Source organism: Siniperca chuatsi, linkage group LG2 (genome assembly GCF_020085105.1).
Source record: "Siniperca chuatsi isolate FFG_IHB_CAS linkage group LG2, ASM2008510v1, whole genome shotgun sequence".
Taxonomy (NCBI): Eukaryota; Metazoa; Chordata; class Actinopteri; order Centrarchiformes; family Sinipercidae; genus Siniperca; species Siniperca chuatsi.
Window position 1 is genome coordinate 8,580,566 of NC_058043.1, and position 19,275 is coordinate 8,599,840.

A 19,275-nucleotide genomic window follows, 5' to 3' on the forward strand; every position below is an offset into this window, starting at 1 on the left:
AGATTAGTTTTAGGCTTTACTGTTGAGAAATTGTTCATCAACATATCAAGTAATTGAGCTCCCTTGGTCATATGAATAACTTGACCTTTTATGTGAATTCTAAACTTCAGTGGTATTCTCCTGTACTTAAATCCCACATGTCAGTTTTCAGTTTATAGACAGAAAGACTGCACGTCAATCTTCTGCAATATTATAATGCTATTTCCTTGTGGAGTAAAAAAATGTTAAACAACCCCTGAAGAGACAACAGTGTGTGGTTATTGTTGATGCAAAAGCAGCCTGGTGATGCCTTGAATGAGCCATCAAGAGACTTTTACATGCACAGCTGGTGCTTTAGTTTGCGCTCTTTTCCTCCTTTATGTTCTGGGAGCATGTTAAAAGACACTGAGGAGCAAGACAATTAGCCATATAACAATGCGTGTTTGTACTAATTGGGGGTATAGGGACAACCAGCCATTATTCATTTACATTCTCAGCACTGACATATGTTACAACTGATTTTTTTTAAATTCTTACACAGGTTTTCCAGCACTATCTACAAAAACTGTAAATGTCAGATGTATCTTACATTAAAAGCACTCTAACATATTGCTCAGCTCTATATTACTGATTTTTCAGTTGCAAAATTCAGATTGGGTGTGTGTGCTGAGACAATGTTGTTTGAGAAGCTTGTTTTCTCCTGGGAGAAGGCTTCGGAATAAAGCATTATAAGATGTGTTATTTCCCTGTGTGTTTTTTTTTTTTACATGTTTACATGTTCAGAGAGCTAATTAAAATGGCAAGTTCAAGCATGTCCTTCTCAGAGGATTGCATCATGTATAGTACGCTGCATTGAAAGGTTGAAAATCCAGGCTCACCTCTGGCATGATGATTTGATTTTTTTTTTGTTTATGGCTGATGTAAATTCTTTTTTCCCCCTTTTTACTAATTCAATTTAAATTTTACATGGACATTACATTACAATAACATCAATAAAGATGAAGTTTACATCTATATAATATGATACTGGTCATGTCAAAAACTATATACACAATGTCTTGGAATCTGTACATGCAATAATAACTGTGACAAATGATTATATTACTGAATAAGGGATGCCTTCATGTGTAAAATAATACCAGTTAATGGTTTTGAATGTGCACAATATGAGCTGTACTGAAACAAGACTTAAACAATTTCATACTGTTGATATCACTGTTTGAGAGACTTTGCCAAATGAAAACAATCCTGTTTAATACATCAATTACTTGGCCACCGCCTTAGTGTTCAGAAATTAAATTAGCTCCCTTCTCAAGTGTTTAAGTTAGTTGTTTACATAAAACTCATTAGTGCAGAGATATGTCACTTTTTAACCTTTTGCACCTTTAAGTATGCTGGTAAGGGGAAACAGCTTTGGTTGGTGAAGAGAGAATATTCAGTGCATCCCTCACTGTGCCAGTTAATCTGTCCCACAGCAAAAATGTGGTTTAAGAGGCTTTTGGCTTAGCAGTCTCCTGTCTGATATTAATGGGCCTTAGACTCTTTATTTGCATTTAAGGGAAGGGGAGCAACATTGACCTTCCATGATCTTAAATTTTATTTGACTCTTTATCTACAGTATGCACACTTCCTATCTTTTGTAATATAACTCTTTTAGCAAAATAACCCAATCATGCATAATGCTCAGTCAAAAACAGCATTTTTTCCCTCTGTTTTGTTGTTTTTTATTGTGTTTTATGTACCTTCAAGTCTGTCTGCGTTCAATGTTTCACCTGGCTGCAGGACAAATTTCCCTTCGAGGACAATAAAGTTAAATTTGAAGTGTTCTAAATTGTAAAGTTGGATCCTCTACTTAAAAAGCAAAAGTAGCAATATCACACTGTAAAAATACTCCATTAGTCCTGCATTAAAAATCTTATTAAAATGTACTTAAAAGTAAAAGTACTCAATGGAGAAAAATGGCCCCTGTGAGTGTTAGACTGTTAATGTATATATTATGTCATTGGATTATTGTTGCTGATGTGTCAGTATCACTTAACTGTCGCAGGTGGTTAAGGTGAAGCTAATTTTAACTGCTTTATATAATATTGGGTACAAAGCATCGTATTTTATAAAATGATCAAATGTTTTGTATGTAAAATTTGGAAAGTAACTAGAAACTACAGTTATTTGACTAGCTGTAAAATACTTATAGTGGAGTAAAAAGTACATTTCCCTTTGAAGTGTTGTAGAGTAGAAGTACAAAGCAGCATAAAATGGAAATACAAGTCACGTACCTCAAATTTGCACAGTGAGTAAATGTACTTTGTTACACTCCACAACTGTATTAAGTATTAATAATCCAACTCAACACTGTCAAAACTTGAAAACCTCTTATATGGTGTTCAAAATCTAAATTTAATATGGTTATTGTACATGTAACTAATCTCACTAATGGTCTCAGTGTAGTATATTCTCTTTTAATTTCAGTGGAGGACAAGTCTCATCATGTACTTGTGAAAAATGGGCTTAATATTCATTACCAAGTCCCTGCTGTGGGACATGTTGCAGTTAAATCATGCAGCCCACCAACACTGGTTTGCCCTTACAACATCCTCACAGTTTAGGTTTAATTCCATTTTTAGAACTTTTATTGCTTTGGATGAATTACACAATCATAAATTGGATGCTGTGTCACGCTCTACAAATGAAACTGTGGGTGATCTATCATGCAGACTGAATGAAACGTCCTCTGGCTTTCACTTTGTTTTAACTTTCTCCACTGGAGGACACTGTGGTGTTGGTATTTGACTAACCAACACAAAAAAAGTCTCTTTAATAGGTAGTGGCTTTTAAAATTGATTGTAGAAATGAAAAATACAAAAGTAATGTGAAGGGTCTTATAAGAAAATATAATTATAGGATCAGTAATTACAAAAAGTATTCAATGATCTCCAAACATTAAAACGGTGACAATGAGAAATTGTATTAATCTTTTTTGAGTATAAACATGAGTCTAATAGATATTATCCCCTCATTAACATCACTTTCTCTGTCCACTGGCTGGATCACCCTGTAAATGAATCCAAACACAGCTTTCTCTGTGTTATCCTGTCGGTCTGAAACCCAGTGAAGGGACAGAAGCAGTCATCTGAACTGATCTCAAGTAATTGGAGGCTGAGGGAAGAGAGGTCAGTGGACCATGAAAAACAGATCCAACCGTTACCTGTTTGCAAGTATAAGAACACAAACAACCCGACTGCTTCAGGAGAGAGGGATCAGGGACGTGGTCCACTTCAGACCTCTGTAGCTTTGACTGTTCTCAGGTAGGGGTGTAAACTTCTGCAGTGATTTTTCTGATATAATCTTGAATGTTATGTATTCCTTAACATTCAAAAAGACATTACAAACAATACCTGGTTTATTTAATTGGCAAAGTTGCCTTGTACTCTTTTCTATTCCTGCAGAAATGCCATCAGAGGAGTTTGTCCGTGGGATGCTCTATCTGTCCCTCACTGTTGTGGGAATTCCAGGTAACATTGCCGTCATCCTGGCATTCCTCCTCTTGCTGTACCAGGAGAACCGGCTCCTCCCAGCTGATGCCATTGTCCTGCACCTGGCCTGCGTCAACCTGCTGGTGGTGGTCGTTCGCTGTCTTCTGGAGACCCTGGCCTCCTTCCGCCTGGCCAGCATCTTTGGAGACTTGGGCTGTAAAGCTGTGATCTTTGGCTACAGAACATTCCGTTCCCTCTCAATCTGGCTCACCTTCGTCCTGAGTGCCTACCAGTGCCTGAGTATCGCCCCTCCCGGATCACGCTGGGCCTCCGTCCGCACCTTGGTAGCCCACTATTTGTGGTTTCTGTTCCTCGTTCTCTGGCTCATCAACACCTGCATGAGCTCGGCAGCCATACTCTTCTCCTTCGGCACCAAGAATAACTCAAGCTTAATAAACCACGGCATCAATGTAGAATTCTGCTACGTTTACTTTCCTTCAAAGTTGTCCAAAGAGGCAAATGGGGCAGCCCAGGTGGGCAGAGATGTGGTGCCTATGGCCCTCATGACTCTAGCTAGTCTGATCATTCTGGTCTTCCTTTACAAGCACAGCCAGCAGGTGAAAGGGCTCCGCAGCAGCAGTAGTGGTGGCGGTGGGGGAAGTGGTGGGGCTGAGCAACGAGCTGCCAAAGCTGTGGTAGCACTTGTGACCTTGTATGTGGTCCTCTATGGAGTAGATAATGGACTTTGGGTGTACACTCTCACAGTGAGGACAACCATGAAATCCTCCCTGATCTCTGACCTGCGTATATTCTTCTCCTCACTCTATGCAGCACTAAGCCCCGTGGTCATAATTGCATCCAACAGGAAGGTGAATGGCAGACTGAGGTGTGTAGTGCAGGAGAAGCCTGTTCAGGAGAAAGCCACAAGTCTCTCTACTATGTGAGGCCTGATGGGATGGCTGATTACTCACAGGGCAGCAGAGGAAGACGATATATATTGGGTAAATAATGTTTATGATAGGAATTGCTGGAGAGACTCTTATTTCCTCTGTAGTGTTTGTGAATTCATAATAATTCATAATATTTATTCAAATATCTTGACTTTTCAGATATGTTGTGAAATAACTGATGAGGGTTTAACACCTGTAGCTGTGGATGAGATGGTGTACCTGTGGGCAGGGGGAACCTATTGTCTCACTGTCTATAATTATGGAAGAAAACTGTCATAACAACCCTGTTACTCAATACAGGTCTGTATGAATCTCTGCTGATCTGGCACTATGTTGCTTTGTTTGTTTATTCGTTATGTTCTCTCCATCTTAATTGGATGGAAGAATTATAGCTGGGTGACAGTGTAGCTGTCAAATGACTTCCAGCTGCCCATTTAGCTATAATTAAGGCTTTGAATAGAGTCTGGGAAATGTCCCGTGCTAACGAGGCAGGTTAATTGTCCCGCAGAGAATTGGTTAAAAACCTGATGGGACTATATTCTAAACTATATTCTTTAGAGAAAAAGAGATGAAAAAGATGTTCTTTACTCAGTACTGAATTACTCAATACAATGCTGACAATGTATGCGAGTATGAGTTCTTTGAGTGCAGTTATAAGAAGAGGAGACTTTAAGGACGCAAAGCTTCGGCTTGGCACAAGCCCTGAAGAGTTTGCTGTGGATGTGGCAATGTGGGAATTTAGGAATCATTATGTAATTGCCTTGTCTTGGAGAAGCAAGGGCAGAAAGACAGGCTGAAGACATAACAACCTCTGTGAGTGACAGTCCAAAAGACATAAAGTGGGGCTGCCAGCACTCTGTGATCTTGCTACAACTCTAAAGTGCAATCAGTGCAGCGCTATTCAACTGCTGTCACAATGCAGGTAGGGAGGAGAAGTTCTCTTTCTGTGCTTGTGCAGAACTGTTGCATCCAATACCAGGTTCTCATCAAAAGATATGAAAGGCCATACACCAAGGTTTATTTTTGTCAAAGAGCAACATTCACCTTTATTGTAAACATTGCAAACATTAAAATCCTCCATAATGTGACTATATCTTTTGGAAAGCTCTCTCCAGACGACAAATTCCATGTGTCTTACCCTTCAAACCACTGAAATCTGATTGGCACTTTACACAGACTCCGGTGGAATGAAGGATAAAATACATGGATGGTTTCATTAGAGCAGCGAGCGTGCTGGCACCTCCGGTGAGGAATCACTGGGAATGAGATAGATGACACGGCTGATTCCCTTCAACACTTTCAATGATGTCATTCTTTCTTTCTTTTTCTGTTGAGAAAGAAGTGGCAGTTTAGTTCAAAGGAACAAACATGAAAAACAGGTTCCGTTTGTGTGTATGTTCATGTCTCTTTCTACGTGTGCATGTGAGTGTGTGTGTGTGTGTGTGAAGGGTGTGACAGGCAGGCCGCTCCCTGCACAAGACAGGACCTGTTTTCACTGTTTTCCATCCTTCTGGAGTCTTTTGAGCCCAATGAATGCAGGGTGCTGTTAAACATGTAGACACCAAACCAACACAAATGTAACCGTCTATTACTGCCTAACTCTCAAATCACCAATCACCTTTCAGCTCTCACATTTCTCCTCCAAGACTTAATTCTGCAGCTAAAACAGAACTTGCAATAGCTGGTAAATATACATTGTCATCATCTGTTCACCCTCTGACTGCAACTCACCTGATTAACAAGGCAAGATGTGTGAAATGCAGAAGCTAGCAGGAAAAATAACACCAGTGCTTAACATTTACCAAAGAAATAAACCTACAAATGCTAACTTTTCTGTTTTTTTTTGTCTGTAGTTAGACAAGGTATACAACACAAACCTGTACAAAAGCCACACATAAAAAAAAGCTGTCAACTTGTCCAGAATGGTCTGTTAAATGAAGTCAAAGGGTTGCAGTAAATCCGGCCAGCCGATCCACCCCTGCTGTGCCTGATGTCAGTCTGTTTACCTGCACCAGGTACACGCATTTTTGTCCCCTGTGTCCACCAATGGCGATGCTGCAACAGGGTTAAACCTCGCCCCTTTTCTGGTTTGTCCACACCCTAATTGGCAACTTTTACTCAGGAATTGAATGTTAAACCAAACCCTTTCCTCCCCCGCAGAAAACTTTTTGAATTACACAAACATCAGAATCTGAATCACCACAATCACTGTGTGCAACATGCAGAAATTTGTGCTGGTTGTACTAATGCAGGGGCAAATTGGTAACTAATATGGTATTACATGTAAAAACAGTGTGATTCAACAACATTAACAACACAATAACCTCCCAGAATCAATTAAGACTAATTTGATAATGATACATGAAAGCATTTTCAAAGCATCATCAACCTGTTTACATCTAAATTATCAATTAAATCCAGTAACCTTGAAAGTTATTCTAGTTATTAATCCCATAAAAATCTTCTCTCTGATGTTTTTCCAGTTAAGAAGAGTTCTGGCTGACAACAGCAACTGGAAACTTTGGGGCTTATTACTGTGGTGAAAATGTAGCGGTAATAAACACATCCTGCGGTACTTTCAAAACCCAAATTTTATGGAAATGACAGACGTAATAAGCCCTTTTTATGTTTGCTGATATCGTCTTTGCCTTTCCTTCAAAGGGATGTTTCTTTTGGCATGTTGTTAGAGGATTTATTCCCTGTTTGAGTGAAGCTACTGATGGAGAATGCCATAGAAAAACTGTACTTTTAAGTTAATCAACTAATTTGGTGGGGTTTTTTTGCAATGTGCAGGACTGATTGTAAAAAAAATGCATGTCGTAGAAATGGGTTTTTATTCAGTGCAGTGTCCATTTGGTGTTCCTTTGGACTCAAATAAAGAAAATACTTAAATTATGTGAAAGCAATGGGCTCTAAACTCTACCTTTAGAATACCTGCCAGGAGGTGACATGAGTTTAACATGATCTTTATTTTATTTTTTTCACTCTTAAGTTACAGAGTTGTATGTGTGTGACCCATTTCCTTGCATCCACCCAGTTTAACTGCTTCCCTCAGTCAGGGAACAAACACGGTCGTGTCTCAGCTTGCCTGGAATGCTGCACTGCTTGAAAGCAAGGAACTCTGCATTCAAGATGGTGAGAAGAAGTCTTACAGAGTTAAGGGGAAAGTTTGGCCTGTTCTGTCTTGATGAACACAACAATACTTCTTGATTTATCCTGATTAAAACCCATTTTGTATAATATCCATGTAAATCTGCAGGTTCTGGGGTTTAATGGTTGACTTTATAGTTCTGACAGCCAGATTTTACTAGACAAGGAATAGTTTGACATTTTGGGAAATATGGCTTATTCGTTTCTGTGAGATTGATATCGCTTTCAAACTCATACTATGTACTATGTGGCTTAAGCCAGATGGGAAAACAGCTAGCTTTGCTCTGTCCAAATGTAACAAAATCTCCTAAGCTCACTAATCAAAACATTATCTCATTAGTTTGATCTGTACAAAAACCAAAGTGTGAAAACAACATGTTGTGGTTTTAGTAGGTAGTTAGTTTAGACAGAGCCAGGTTAGCTGTTTCCCCCTGTTTCCACTCCCTGTGCTAGGCTAAGCTAACTGGTTGCAGCTTCATATGTACCATACAAACCATAGAGTGGTATCAATCTTCTCATCTGACTCTCAGCAAGAAAGTGAGTAAAGCTTTTCCCCAAAAGGTTGAACTATTCCTTTAAATGTAATGTACAATCAGTGTGATATATAGAAATGTTACAAGACAAAGTCTCTTTTAATTCAGTAACAAGTCAAAATCCACTCAAAATATTAAATACAGCTGGAGAAAATAGCAACATTTTGCGTGACAGACAAACATGGCTGTCCAAATAAACATGAGCATGAGCAGCGGCTACTCTATCATTATATGGCAGCTTACCATTACGCCCATTTCCAGTGTACTAGCAAGAACATGGACCACACTGAAGGAGGGGGTTGGGGTGGGGTTAAGGCTCTGAGGCCCCGGGGCAACAGCTTGCTGCAACTCCACCACTCTCAGGTAAGATATGCACTGCTGTGCTGAGACTTGAAAGACCTTCAAGATGCACTGCTCCCTATCCAGCAGTTATCACACAAGGAAAAGAAAAAACACTAAGAGAGGAAGGAGTGGAAAAGAAAAGGTTTAGTTACTGAGTTGGGGAAAAAAACTCTATAAACAGGCATGGAAATGTTGTCAAATGAACTTCTGAGAAGTAACTGAATATTATTAATCTTTCACCAGAAAGATGGTAGTCACAGTTTGAAAGCTCAGTATGTGCTACGTCAGTATTCTGTCAATATGTGGCTTATAATTTATTACTCAGGGGTGAATTAGTTTGTGTTTTATCTTTATTCAGGTAGTCTCACTGAGATCAATATCTTTTTTTAAAGAGAAAGATACATTTCAAGAGTTATAAATGCATATCAGGGAGGAACAGGGCTTCATTGACATGTCAGTTTGCAGAGATTTATCCTTTGAAGAGCCAATCCAATGTCCCTCAGGGACGCTGATTCATGCTGAATGCCACGTGAATGCATAAACCCAGTGCCCAGATTTTAATCTCTTTAAATGATTGCAGTTAAAAGGCAGCTAAAATGGTAGGGATCAAACTGGGTGTTGAAAGTTGAATTAAACTCCAGGAATGATAGTGAAGCTGTATCTGCAACTGCCTGCTCAGTATGTCGTTTCTTTATTTTGAATAAAATGCCTGAAAACTGAACCGAATGCAAAACTCAACACATCAAGCCATGTCTCTTCACACAGTAGATACCCAAAAACACTGCTATTTTTTATAAGGATTAACCAAACCAGATATATGGTGTTAATTAATGAGCTTTAGAGGTGCTGGGAGGCAGATTTTGTTACCTTTGGATAGCTGTTCCTCCTGTTTCCAGTCTTTATGCTAAACTAATCTATGCTAACTGGCTGCTGGCTTTTTAAAATAAAGTCAAGGTGACAGTGCTAACCACAGAGCCACCGCGATGACCTTTTTTCTTCCCTATTTTTTTTCTTTTGTGGCAATACTGTTACCATACAGACATGAGAGTGGTATCATCTAACTCTCGGCAAGAGAGCCAATATGCGTATTTCCCAAAATGTTGAACTATTCCTTTAATGGTAAATGTCTGAAATGTTAATTTCCAAAATGCTGTATATTCCCGAATATTTCCATCACTCACTGACTCACTGTTTTAAATCAACCAGCAGACACAACAACGACAATCAAAAAGTAACTTAACCTTCTTCATGACAAATTTACAGTGTAGCAGTAACAAGGATCCTGCCCTTTATCTTTCCCATCTTCCCTCCTAAATGCCACAAAGGTGGAATTTTCCACAAGCCACTTCCCTGAGTTCACTGTGGAATGCAGACAAGATGGAGCAAGCCTGCAGAGTACGGCATCTCGGCAGAAACACTACGTTGAGATGCTTAGGTCCTTCAAGGGGGTTTGTTAAGTTATGACTCAAAGTGCAGCTCTGTCCCGTAGTGTTGGTAGTTGTCACCGTTGCTGTTGATTGTCATGAGTATCCTGCAGAGGGCCAGTTCAGAACCAGTAGTCTCAACTGTATGCATTCTTTGATTCTTTCCAGTAACCAATTCATTCATTCAGTCTGAATGTTGTTATCATTTATTTTGCTTAAATAGTTCGATGCATTAAGTAATTTCAACGCGCATCACTCAATATGTTTGTCCACCTAAGTAACTCTCACAACACGCCCTTAAAGCAGCAGGACGTTTTAACACAACTCTAAATTCAAAGCTGTTGGAGACATTTACGACAGCTCTATTAAACAGTCATAGATTGCTATCTGTGCCTCAGAGCAACAGACCTTGTAAAGTTATACAACGTGGGCATGTGCTGACATAACAGCCACACATATTTCATCTCACTACTACCACCCTTCACACAGGTGAAGAGATGTGTGTGTGTGTGTGTGTGTGTGTGTGTGTGTGTGTGGAGAAAATGACGAGAAAATCGTGCCTCTTTGGAGCCAGAGTTACTGCCTGTCTGAGAGTCCAAATACAGTTTCCATAGACTGTATATACTGTACATTTACACAGCACTTTAATGTATCACACAGTCCTACACTATTACTGGGATGTATATAAGATGACAAATTGCCCGGAGTGGGGAGCTGTTCACATGTGATGATAAGGAGCGTTAATTCAACATACTATGAGAAATTAAGCCTCCTTGTCCTTTTTCAGAATAAGTGGTGTCACTCCACCCATTTAAAGCTGAATAATAGATCTGATGGATCCTCTGTGTATCATACAGCTACTGTCAGAGTAATTACGAAAGACACAAGTGGAGCACTCACACAGCCATATCAGAGTGTATATGAGTCGTGTGTACCACAGTATCACTCTGACTTGGAGGCTGATGTTGCTTTCCATGGTCTGCCGAGGTGGACCGCCTCACAAATTAAAGACACGCTCACTGGTTTCATCACTTGCTGCCCCATTGTGCTCCTAAATCCCAAAACGTCTAACCAGCTCACTTTGGACTTCTGTGCTTACTTTTGAAGACATTATTTCTGAGCTCGGAGGACATTTTGGGAGTTTGGAGAGGTGTTTACCTTTAGGTATTTGGAAATAGGGCAGGAGAAAGTGCCACCTGTTGATTCTTTATGGTACTACAGTAAAGGGGCAACTTGAACAATACCAGTGCAGTGCTGAAAGTGTAGATTCCTAAATAGGTCTGGGAAATATGGTTGAAATCAATATCACGTATCAATGTATGTAGTTAAACTGATGGTCAGTGCAGTGAACTGTGTTCCACTGTTGTCCATTACATGAGAGAAAATTCACACATGTAAAACAAAAACTTTAATAAAACATTTTGTGAGTTTTTAATTACAACTTATTTACAAAGCTTCAAACCTTCCAAAGTTCCTCAGATCTTCATCAGGTATAATACATATAGACATAAAACACTGGTACCATATTTATATAATAGCCTGGAAAAAACCTTATTTGACCTTAATTTGGATGAATGCCACAGAGCTGCTGCTGACACCCACCGAGTGATGTTTTTTTGCCCAGGCTATATATATATATATTATTAGTGATTATCTCTACTTCTAAAATAGTGAAACTTTCAGTGCTTGGCTGGATTAACTTGTTTGGGGGGATTGGGCCCCTGTTGCCTCTAAATTACCATCAAGTACAGTGCACACAACACACTTTAGATGGCAGCTTCATTATATGTTGCACCCAGAGACCCAGAAACCAACCAGCACTGCTATATTAGACTACTACCTGGCTCCTTGTTTTCTGTATGTCAGTTAGTTTGTGGTAATTTGATGATACACATTTTAATAATAATAATAGCTTGCATTTTCATAGCGCCTTTCAGGGGACCCAAGTACGCTTTACACATATGGAAGCAGGAGTTTTTTTAAAATGAATATATAGGAATATTCACCATGTGAGCAGAATATTAACTAAAATAATTTAGAACTACATTTTGGCAGGGGCCACAAGATTACAAAATAATGCTGGAACAAGTTTTTATTGTCCTATAGTACAAATTCCCAAACAAATTTGGATGTAATAGGATTACCAAAAAGCAACTGACACACAGTGAACCTGGGACTTTGGGGGCCTCTGGTGGGCCTGGGGCAGTTGCCTGCTTTGTCCATTTGGTAATCCAGCCTTGTTTGAGTGTTGAGTTTGGGTTGATATTGGAAATTAATGTTTTTACTTTCACCTACATAAAAGGCAAATATTCATAATGATGGCCGGCAGCATGAAACAGCTCTAAATTATTTAATTCCTGTCTTGCATTTGTGCCATTTTGAAGAGCCTGAAACATTTACAAAAGTTTGACAGACTGGTTTGAAGTGGTCCTACTTACAGGACTTTTCTTCTCCTTAATATATAGTATATCTTCAATGTTGTTAAGCTTTTGTAAGAATTCTTACATATAAGTTGTTGCGCTGTCAAGAATCCATATTTTTCGACAGGCAGTTTCAGACTCATTCTGGTCACGACTGGACCTACCAGTAGTCCTAATTGGTCTCCCTCACCACACAAATGCTAAAATACTTCCAATCAAGCATTGTTTCAGCCTAGCCACAGACACACTTGAGTAACAACTGAGTAACAATATTGTCAGGGCAAAAAGACAAATGCATAAGAAGCTTATACTAATACGACTGGAGAACATTAGAGCTGTTCAAGCATTTTCACTACAAAACTGAACAACTGATGAACATGTCAACTAATGATTCTCACCTGTTAATGTCATTATATGTGTTGTTGTGACCATATAATGCCTGCCTCTTAACTAGCAGTGAAAACTTGTGTTTACACTGCTGGTGTAATTTAACAAATGAGGCTGCGTCTGACATATAGAGAGTCAAAGACTGTCCTGCACCCCTAACACATCTGTAAAGCCAAAGCCATTTTAAAATATAAGAAAAAAATCAACACAAATAAGAGGAGAGCTGAAGTGCAAATTTATGGTTCCATTCATGATAATAAAGATATTTTTGGTAAGTAGGCACCGGAGGCCACTAGTCCTCTGTAGTGTCACAGGCTTTGGAGAAATCTCAGTGCACTGAATAATGTATTGACTCTTTTGTCTGGACGAGCGCCACAGTAATCCAGACGATCAATGGCACAGCAGCAGTACCAGAGACTGCCAGTTTTTTTTTTTACAGGCACAATCTTGTCTCTCGTAGCATTACAAAACTATTCTGATGATAATTTCAGAATTCATGTCCTGGTAGAGAGTTGATCTACAGGCAGGCGCTGGTCAGCAATGGGGCCCTCAATCTCAATTCATAACAGGTCATTCATAAGGTAAGCAGTGAAGTTGTCAATCTGGCGGTAAATGTACAGTGCAGGTTACAGTTTGTCAGTGAATAAAGGCTGCAGCTTCTCAAGGCCAAAGTAAAGCTCCAGTGTGTTGTTTCCCAACAGCTGGAATATGACGATCAGCTCCGCCTTCGTTGAGGGAGTACTATCGGCAGTGGAAAACTAAGTAGACGCTATCTAAAATCACACACTGGGGCAGCATTATGCCGGCGGTGTTTGGTTCAGTGTAAAAAAACTTTACGGCAGTATTGTGGGATCGCTATGTAAAAAGGGCTATTGATGCATGGACCTTAACTATATACAGTACATACACAGGACAGCCTGGACTGAAGTCCATGCATCACTACAAGTGAGTAACTCACCCCACCTTATGTCAGAAAATTTGAACTTTTCCTTTAATAATGTGCGACCACACCAACGGGCAAGATTATTTTTTTGGTGAAATCTTTACTTTTGTTCTCTTGACACATTTCATTGCATCCATTCACTTTTATTGATTAATTACAGTTGTGTTGATACTTGGGAGCTGAGACAGGTGACAGAATAGAAGAGAAGATTACTAAAAGGTAACCCATCCTCTCAATTCATTTAAATCATTAAACCTAGAAAAAAATTCTTACAGGTTTGCCCTCACAGATAATTTCACAGCAGTGATCTTTGTCTCTAATTTTATTTAAACATTTAGACATTTTTGACCTCTCTTCTACTGTACATCCCCTCCACCACCAACCCCTCCTCAGCCTTCAACACACACACACACACACACAAACAAAAACACACACATCTGGCCCATTTAGGTGGATGGTGTGAGACCCTTTCACCTCAAACTCTCTCCTCCTTACCTCTACCCCACATGGTCCTTCAAGATACGCTCATTAACAGTAGAGGGCATCGGACACATCACCCCATCACCTCCCCACAGGACTGAGGCCCTCCACATGACCTTGGAAAACATCCAAGCCAGCAGCACATCTGCCCTCAGGAGGGAAGAGAGGTTCCGGGATGAAGGTCAGCATATTGCAGCCTCACAAATTGCTGAAGAGCTCTGCTGCTTTCAACACAGGACGAGTTTTTTAAAGGTTTCTCTCTTTCTATCTTTAAAAAAGGTGACCTCTAAGAATACATCCCTCTGACACTCTGAGGGGTCAACTGTTTAGTATTCAAATCTTTAGACTTGGGTTTCAGCCTGGGTTCATAACTGATGGCCTGTTTATGAGATTTCATCAGACATGTAACGTGACATTGAGTGCTGTTAGGTTTCCCTCCAGATGCTGCCACATTTATATCATAAAGTAAGACCACCATTCACTCACGCTTTCATCTGAAAATGCTTTCTTGAAACACAGAGGCAGAAAAAGAAAAGACCATTAATAAGGAAGAAGGTGTCTAATGTGAAATCAACCAGAGGGTCTTTTAATGATTACTAGCCATTCATTGATCAAGCACTCCAAGACAGCAACGAAAAAGGCTTTGAGGGGGACGAATTCTCTGCTCCTGCTTCTACTTCAGAAATTAGTAATCAAGCCTCTGAGACTCAGATGTCTGTTCTTGGTTTAAAAAGGAAAAACAATCTAGGTCTCATCAATCATACTATGTGAATGTTTGGCCAGTGACATAACTTCCAATGTGAAAGACTCCACCAGCAAATATTGGATCCATAAACTTAGAATTGCTGAAATCTCTTAAGCATTAAATTGTTTATACATTGTACTTGTAAATCTATTTATTGTGTTATTTATTCTGTTTTAATAGCTAGCAGCGTGGCTCTAGGGATGGCCATGTTGGTCCAGACTGAATTATCTCAGCAACTATCAGATGGATTGTCATGAAATTTGATACACCCAGTCATGATTGCCAAAGGATGAATCCTACTGACTTTACTGATCCTCCAACTTCTCATTTTATAGTTATGACCATCCCATCAGCTGTACTTTGTGTTTAATGATAACAAGATGGCAAACATGATTAACTTTACACCCTCTAAATATTAGCATGTTAGCATTGTCATTGCGAGCATGTTAGTAAGCTGATGTTAGAATGTAGCGCCTGTAATTAGGAACCACTGTACTTAAATACACCCTCACAGAGCTGCTAGCATGACTGTAGACTTGTAGTCGTGTCTCTTACATTTAAATATGTTTTTATAACTATTTATATATGCTGCCTGTTTTATTCGAGCATGTCCCATGCAAACACAGTCCTAAATTTCTGTATGTATGTATGTATGCATGTATGTATAATGTGAAAAGGTGTTGCTCGTTGTGACAAACCCACAGAGAATTATCAGCTGACTCTGCAGTTCCTCTCAACGCGCAGAGCCTTTGGATCTTTCAGCTCAATGTTTTGGTTTTACAGCCTGCAACTTTAATGTTTTGGTTCAGTCTCACTGCTCTCATCAGCCTCGTTTCCAGCCGCAGCAGCAGTTCATAAACTGACTCTATGCTAACTGCCCAGCACCAAATGGCCGACAGACAAAGTTAGCAACTAACTGGAGAAGTAGTGGAGAATTTAGCTGCTAATGAGCCAGATATTTCCTTCAGGAGTTGGTAGAGACCAAAAACAGAGCTAGAGGAACAGTGAACTGTTTTCTAACACATTCTCCACATCAACTTATAGTGATAATATGTCAGTGTTGTGTTCACGGCTTGTTGCACAGCCAGAAATGAAACAAAATAACATTAATGCAGGTTTAATTATGTTATTGCCCCTACAAAGGGTGTATAGCTACAAAGCACATCTCAGATGGTATATGAGTCTCCTGGATTCTTATGAGGTCTGTGTTTCCACATGTATTTATCTGCCAGTGTGTCCTTATGTTTGACCTCTGGATTTGTTGATATTGTGCTGCTGCAACTTTTTTTTTTCTTAAAATGTTTCACAGTTTGAAAAGAAAGCAAGCAGAAGGAAAATAACTTGTAAAATGGACATAATTCTGAATAAGATCAAGGTAAAGACACACCAGGAGAAACAAATTTTTAGTGAAATCAGACAATGGTGTATTCTTACTGATATTTTGCACAAATCTGAGAAGATTTCAGGGGACTTGTAAGATATCAGCATTAAATTCATCATTGATGACATAGTGTGAAGGAATTTAAAGATGTGTGCACTTTCACAAACACCAAACCAAGCCCTGATTTCTTTGTACTGCTGGTTTTCTGTATCAACATCTCACACATTGAGCACAAAAAGGTCAAAATCTGCTAAGAAAGCATAATGGATTGAAGAAAAGCACAAAAGTGACACCTGCCAAATTTGAATGTATTCTCTAGTTTGTCTGCAATATGTCACATTTGCAATACATTACATTGTTCAGCATCAGCCCTCCCTGAGAAAAACATGCTGTTCCTTGCTACAGTGCATTATGAAAGGTTGCAAATGGGCTAATTTGCAGCTTTGACAGCACCAGCCTCAGCAAAGGCAGGTAGTAATAGGTTTTGAGGTGCCGCTTCAGCGACTGCCGTGATGGGAATGTTGTGGCTGAAAGTAGGCATAGGTCAGGCTTCTCTGGAAACTCTGACAAATTAAAAACAGAAAACCTTTGACATTTATCATGCTAGGAGTCTGCAAAGGTCATTGCCTGTACTTGCTGCTTTCATTTTCCTTCCCTGTCCCCTCTGGATATGTTTTGCTGTGATTGCTTATTGCCTGCTGGAGCTGCAGCAGGGAGAATCAGGAGCCGTGATTTCAGAGAAATACTCACACGATGACAACATTTCTTATTCAAGAAGCAGACATATGGAGTAAACAGAAATGTAAACTTATGGAGTCTCTCTGCTGCTGCTCTCCTTTTTTCTCTTATTTATATTCCACACCAGTGATAGGCCAGTTGTTAATGGGCCTATCATGATGATTAGTCATCACATCAGTTTCATCAGGATGCTATTTAGAAGTAAACTGTTGTGTAAAGAACAACCATGTTCTAACACAGTAAAATTCATTTCTGATTTCCTCGTGATACATCATTCCACACCATAAACACTGAAAACTTGTAATCCCACTGGACCATGACTGTCTCATTTAAATGTTAATATAATTCCCATCATTCATAATTTAATGTGCTTCTGTTCATCTCGTTAATGCTATCTTATGTGACAAGCCAATTTACTGCTGAAGTTGACCAAATTGCTTTTGCATTGTAATGTTAACACCATAATAAATCCTTGACATACTCTTCCTCCTCAGGTAATAAAAAAAATAATAGAAAGTTATACACGCTCACCGTGAAATACATTTTCATTGATTTCCCTGGCGTTACATACACCAAGCGCTAGTCGGATACGATGCAGCTGGAGAAACATTACATGTGAGGAATGTGACAGAGATAGCCCTTTTTGCCCTCTCGTTGTCAGAGGTGGCATTAGTGGGGCTGAAAGCAGTGTGAGAGATGCCACAAGCAGCGCTAGGAAGACGAATCAAACAGATTATAGCTCTGAAGAGAGAGAGGCGAGAAAGCAGGGCCAGGTTTAATGCTGGTAGGTGTCATTTGGGTGACCTTTATGGGAATTACCACTGTGCATGACCCAGAGCATGTCTGCTTGTCACTAAGATAGTGAGACAGTCTGGGTCTTCTGTTGCTGTTTCCCCTTACCCTTCCTCTGGCAGACATTATGGCCCAACTCTGCCTCCTGATGCCTGACTACCTGATCATGTCCAATAACTCTGAAAATCCCTAAATTCTCATTAGCTCCCTCGCACAACTTGAACTGAAATTTTAATTCTACAGGCGCCCTCTGTGTCTGTGAGGTAGCTTAACCTTTGATAATATGTCGGCATGTCTTAGCCGAGAAAACCCAGGATTAGTCGACTCGTGGAAGCTATTGGGGGAGAAAAGCAGCATCAGAAGTTGATAATCTTCTAGGTGGGGGAATATGAATGTGGATTCACCAAGATACTGGCAGTCAAAGCTTGAAATCCTGTGATTATGGCATGTAATCCTATGATAATTGTAGAATTGCAGCATATGTTTAAATCACTCACTGGAACATACATGCTATTTCAAACCAGACATATCAAATTTGCTTTAAAGGATAACTCTGGTGATGTTCTATTTTTTTTGTCAACAAATCCCATGAAAAGACCAAAATTATATTATTTTATTAAAGACGGATCCTGAGTATCTTAAAAACAGCTCACAAATATAGAGTTTAATTAAAAAAAAGGCTCAGTAATTTCCTAAAACAGCTGGTGCATTTTTGGGGACGATTTTCAGCTGCAGATTAATACTCATTTGTGCTGTGGTGAGTATTTATGGCAGCAGGTCATAAACAGTGCCCACGTTCATTGAAACAAAGCTAAATGTCACCTAGTGCAACGATGTGGCTCAATGATGTGCTTTTAATAGTTTTTGGAAAAAAATGGAGGTCAATCGCACCAAGTACAAAGTTACAGTATATCAGACTTTGACAGTTCTTGTTAGTAGGATCAATTGGTTTTGGTCTTTTAATGGGATTTGTTGACAATAAGAAATATATAGAATATCACTACCCTTCTCCTTTAAAGTAATAGCTCAACATGTTTATTTGATTTGTTGCTGAGAGTTAATTGAAAAGATTGATACACTCTGATGTTTGTATGGTAAATAGGAATGTACTGCAAGCAGCTTAGCTTAGAACACATAATGAGAACAGCGGTGAACAGCTAGCCTGGCTATGTCCAAAGGTAAAGAGGATCTGCCTACCAGTACCTCTAAATTAAATTAACATGTTATATCTCATTTGTTTAATCTTGACAAAATAAGAAAAAGATTTTGTTACCTTTGGACAGAGTCAGGCTAGCTTTTTTCCCCTGTTTCCAGTGTTTGTGCCATGCTAAGCTAACCAGCTGCTGGCTCCAGCTACTGTACATGTTTACTGTACAGACATGAGCGAGGTATCAATCTTCTCATGTACTCTTGAAAAGAAAACAAGTAAGCGTATTTCCCAAATGTTGAAGTATTTCTATAAATGTAAGTAATACGCTGTTGCATTAGTATAAAATTAACAGTAGCCTACATAGAATCCTATGGCAAATAGAGATCAA

The 19,275-nt window shown here is 39.4% G+C and overlaps 1 protein-coding gene across 1 annotated transcript; it reads left to right on the forward strand.

The window, feature by feature from the left end:
* The first annotated feature begins 3,237 nt into the window (after positions 1–3,237).
* Positions 3,238–7,297, forward strand: LOC122866237 (olfactory receptor class A-like protein 1). Its single transcript, XM_044175605.1, has 2 exons — positions 3,238–3,284; positions 3,426–7,297. The coding sequence occupies exon 2, from the start codon at positions 3,428–3,430 to the stop codon at positions 4,394–4,396; it is 969 nt and encodes a 322-aa protein (XP_044031540.1). The 5' UTR covers positions 3,238–3,284; positions 3,426–3,427; the 3' UTR covers positions 4,397–7,297.
* The last annotated feature ends 11,978 nt before the right edge of the window (positions 7,298–19,275 follow it).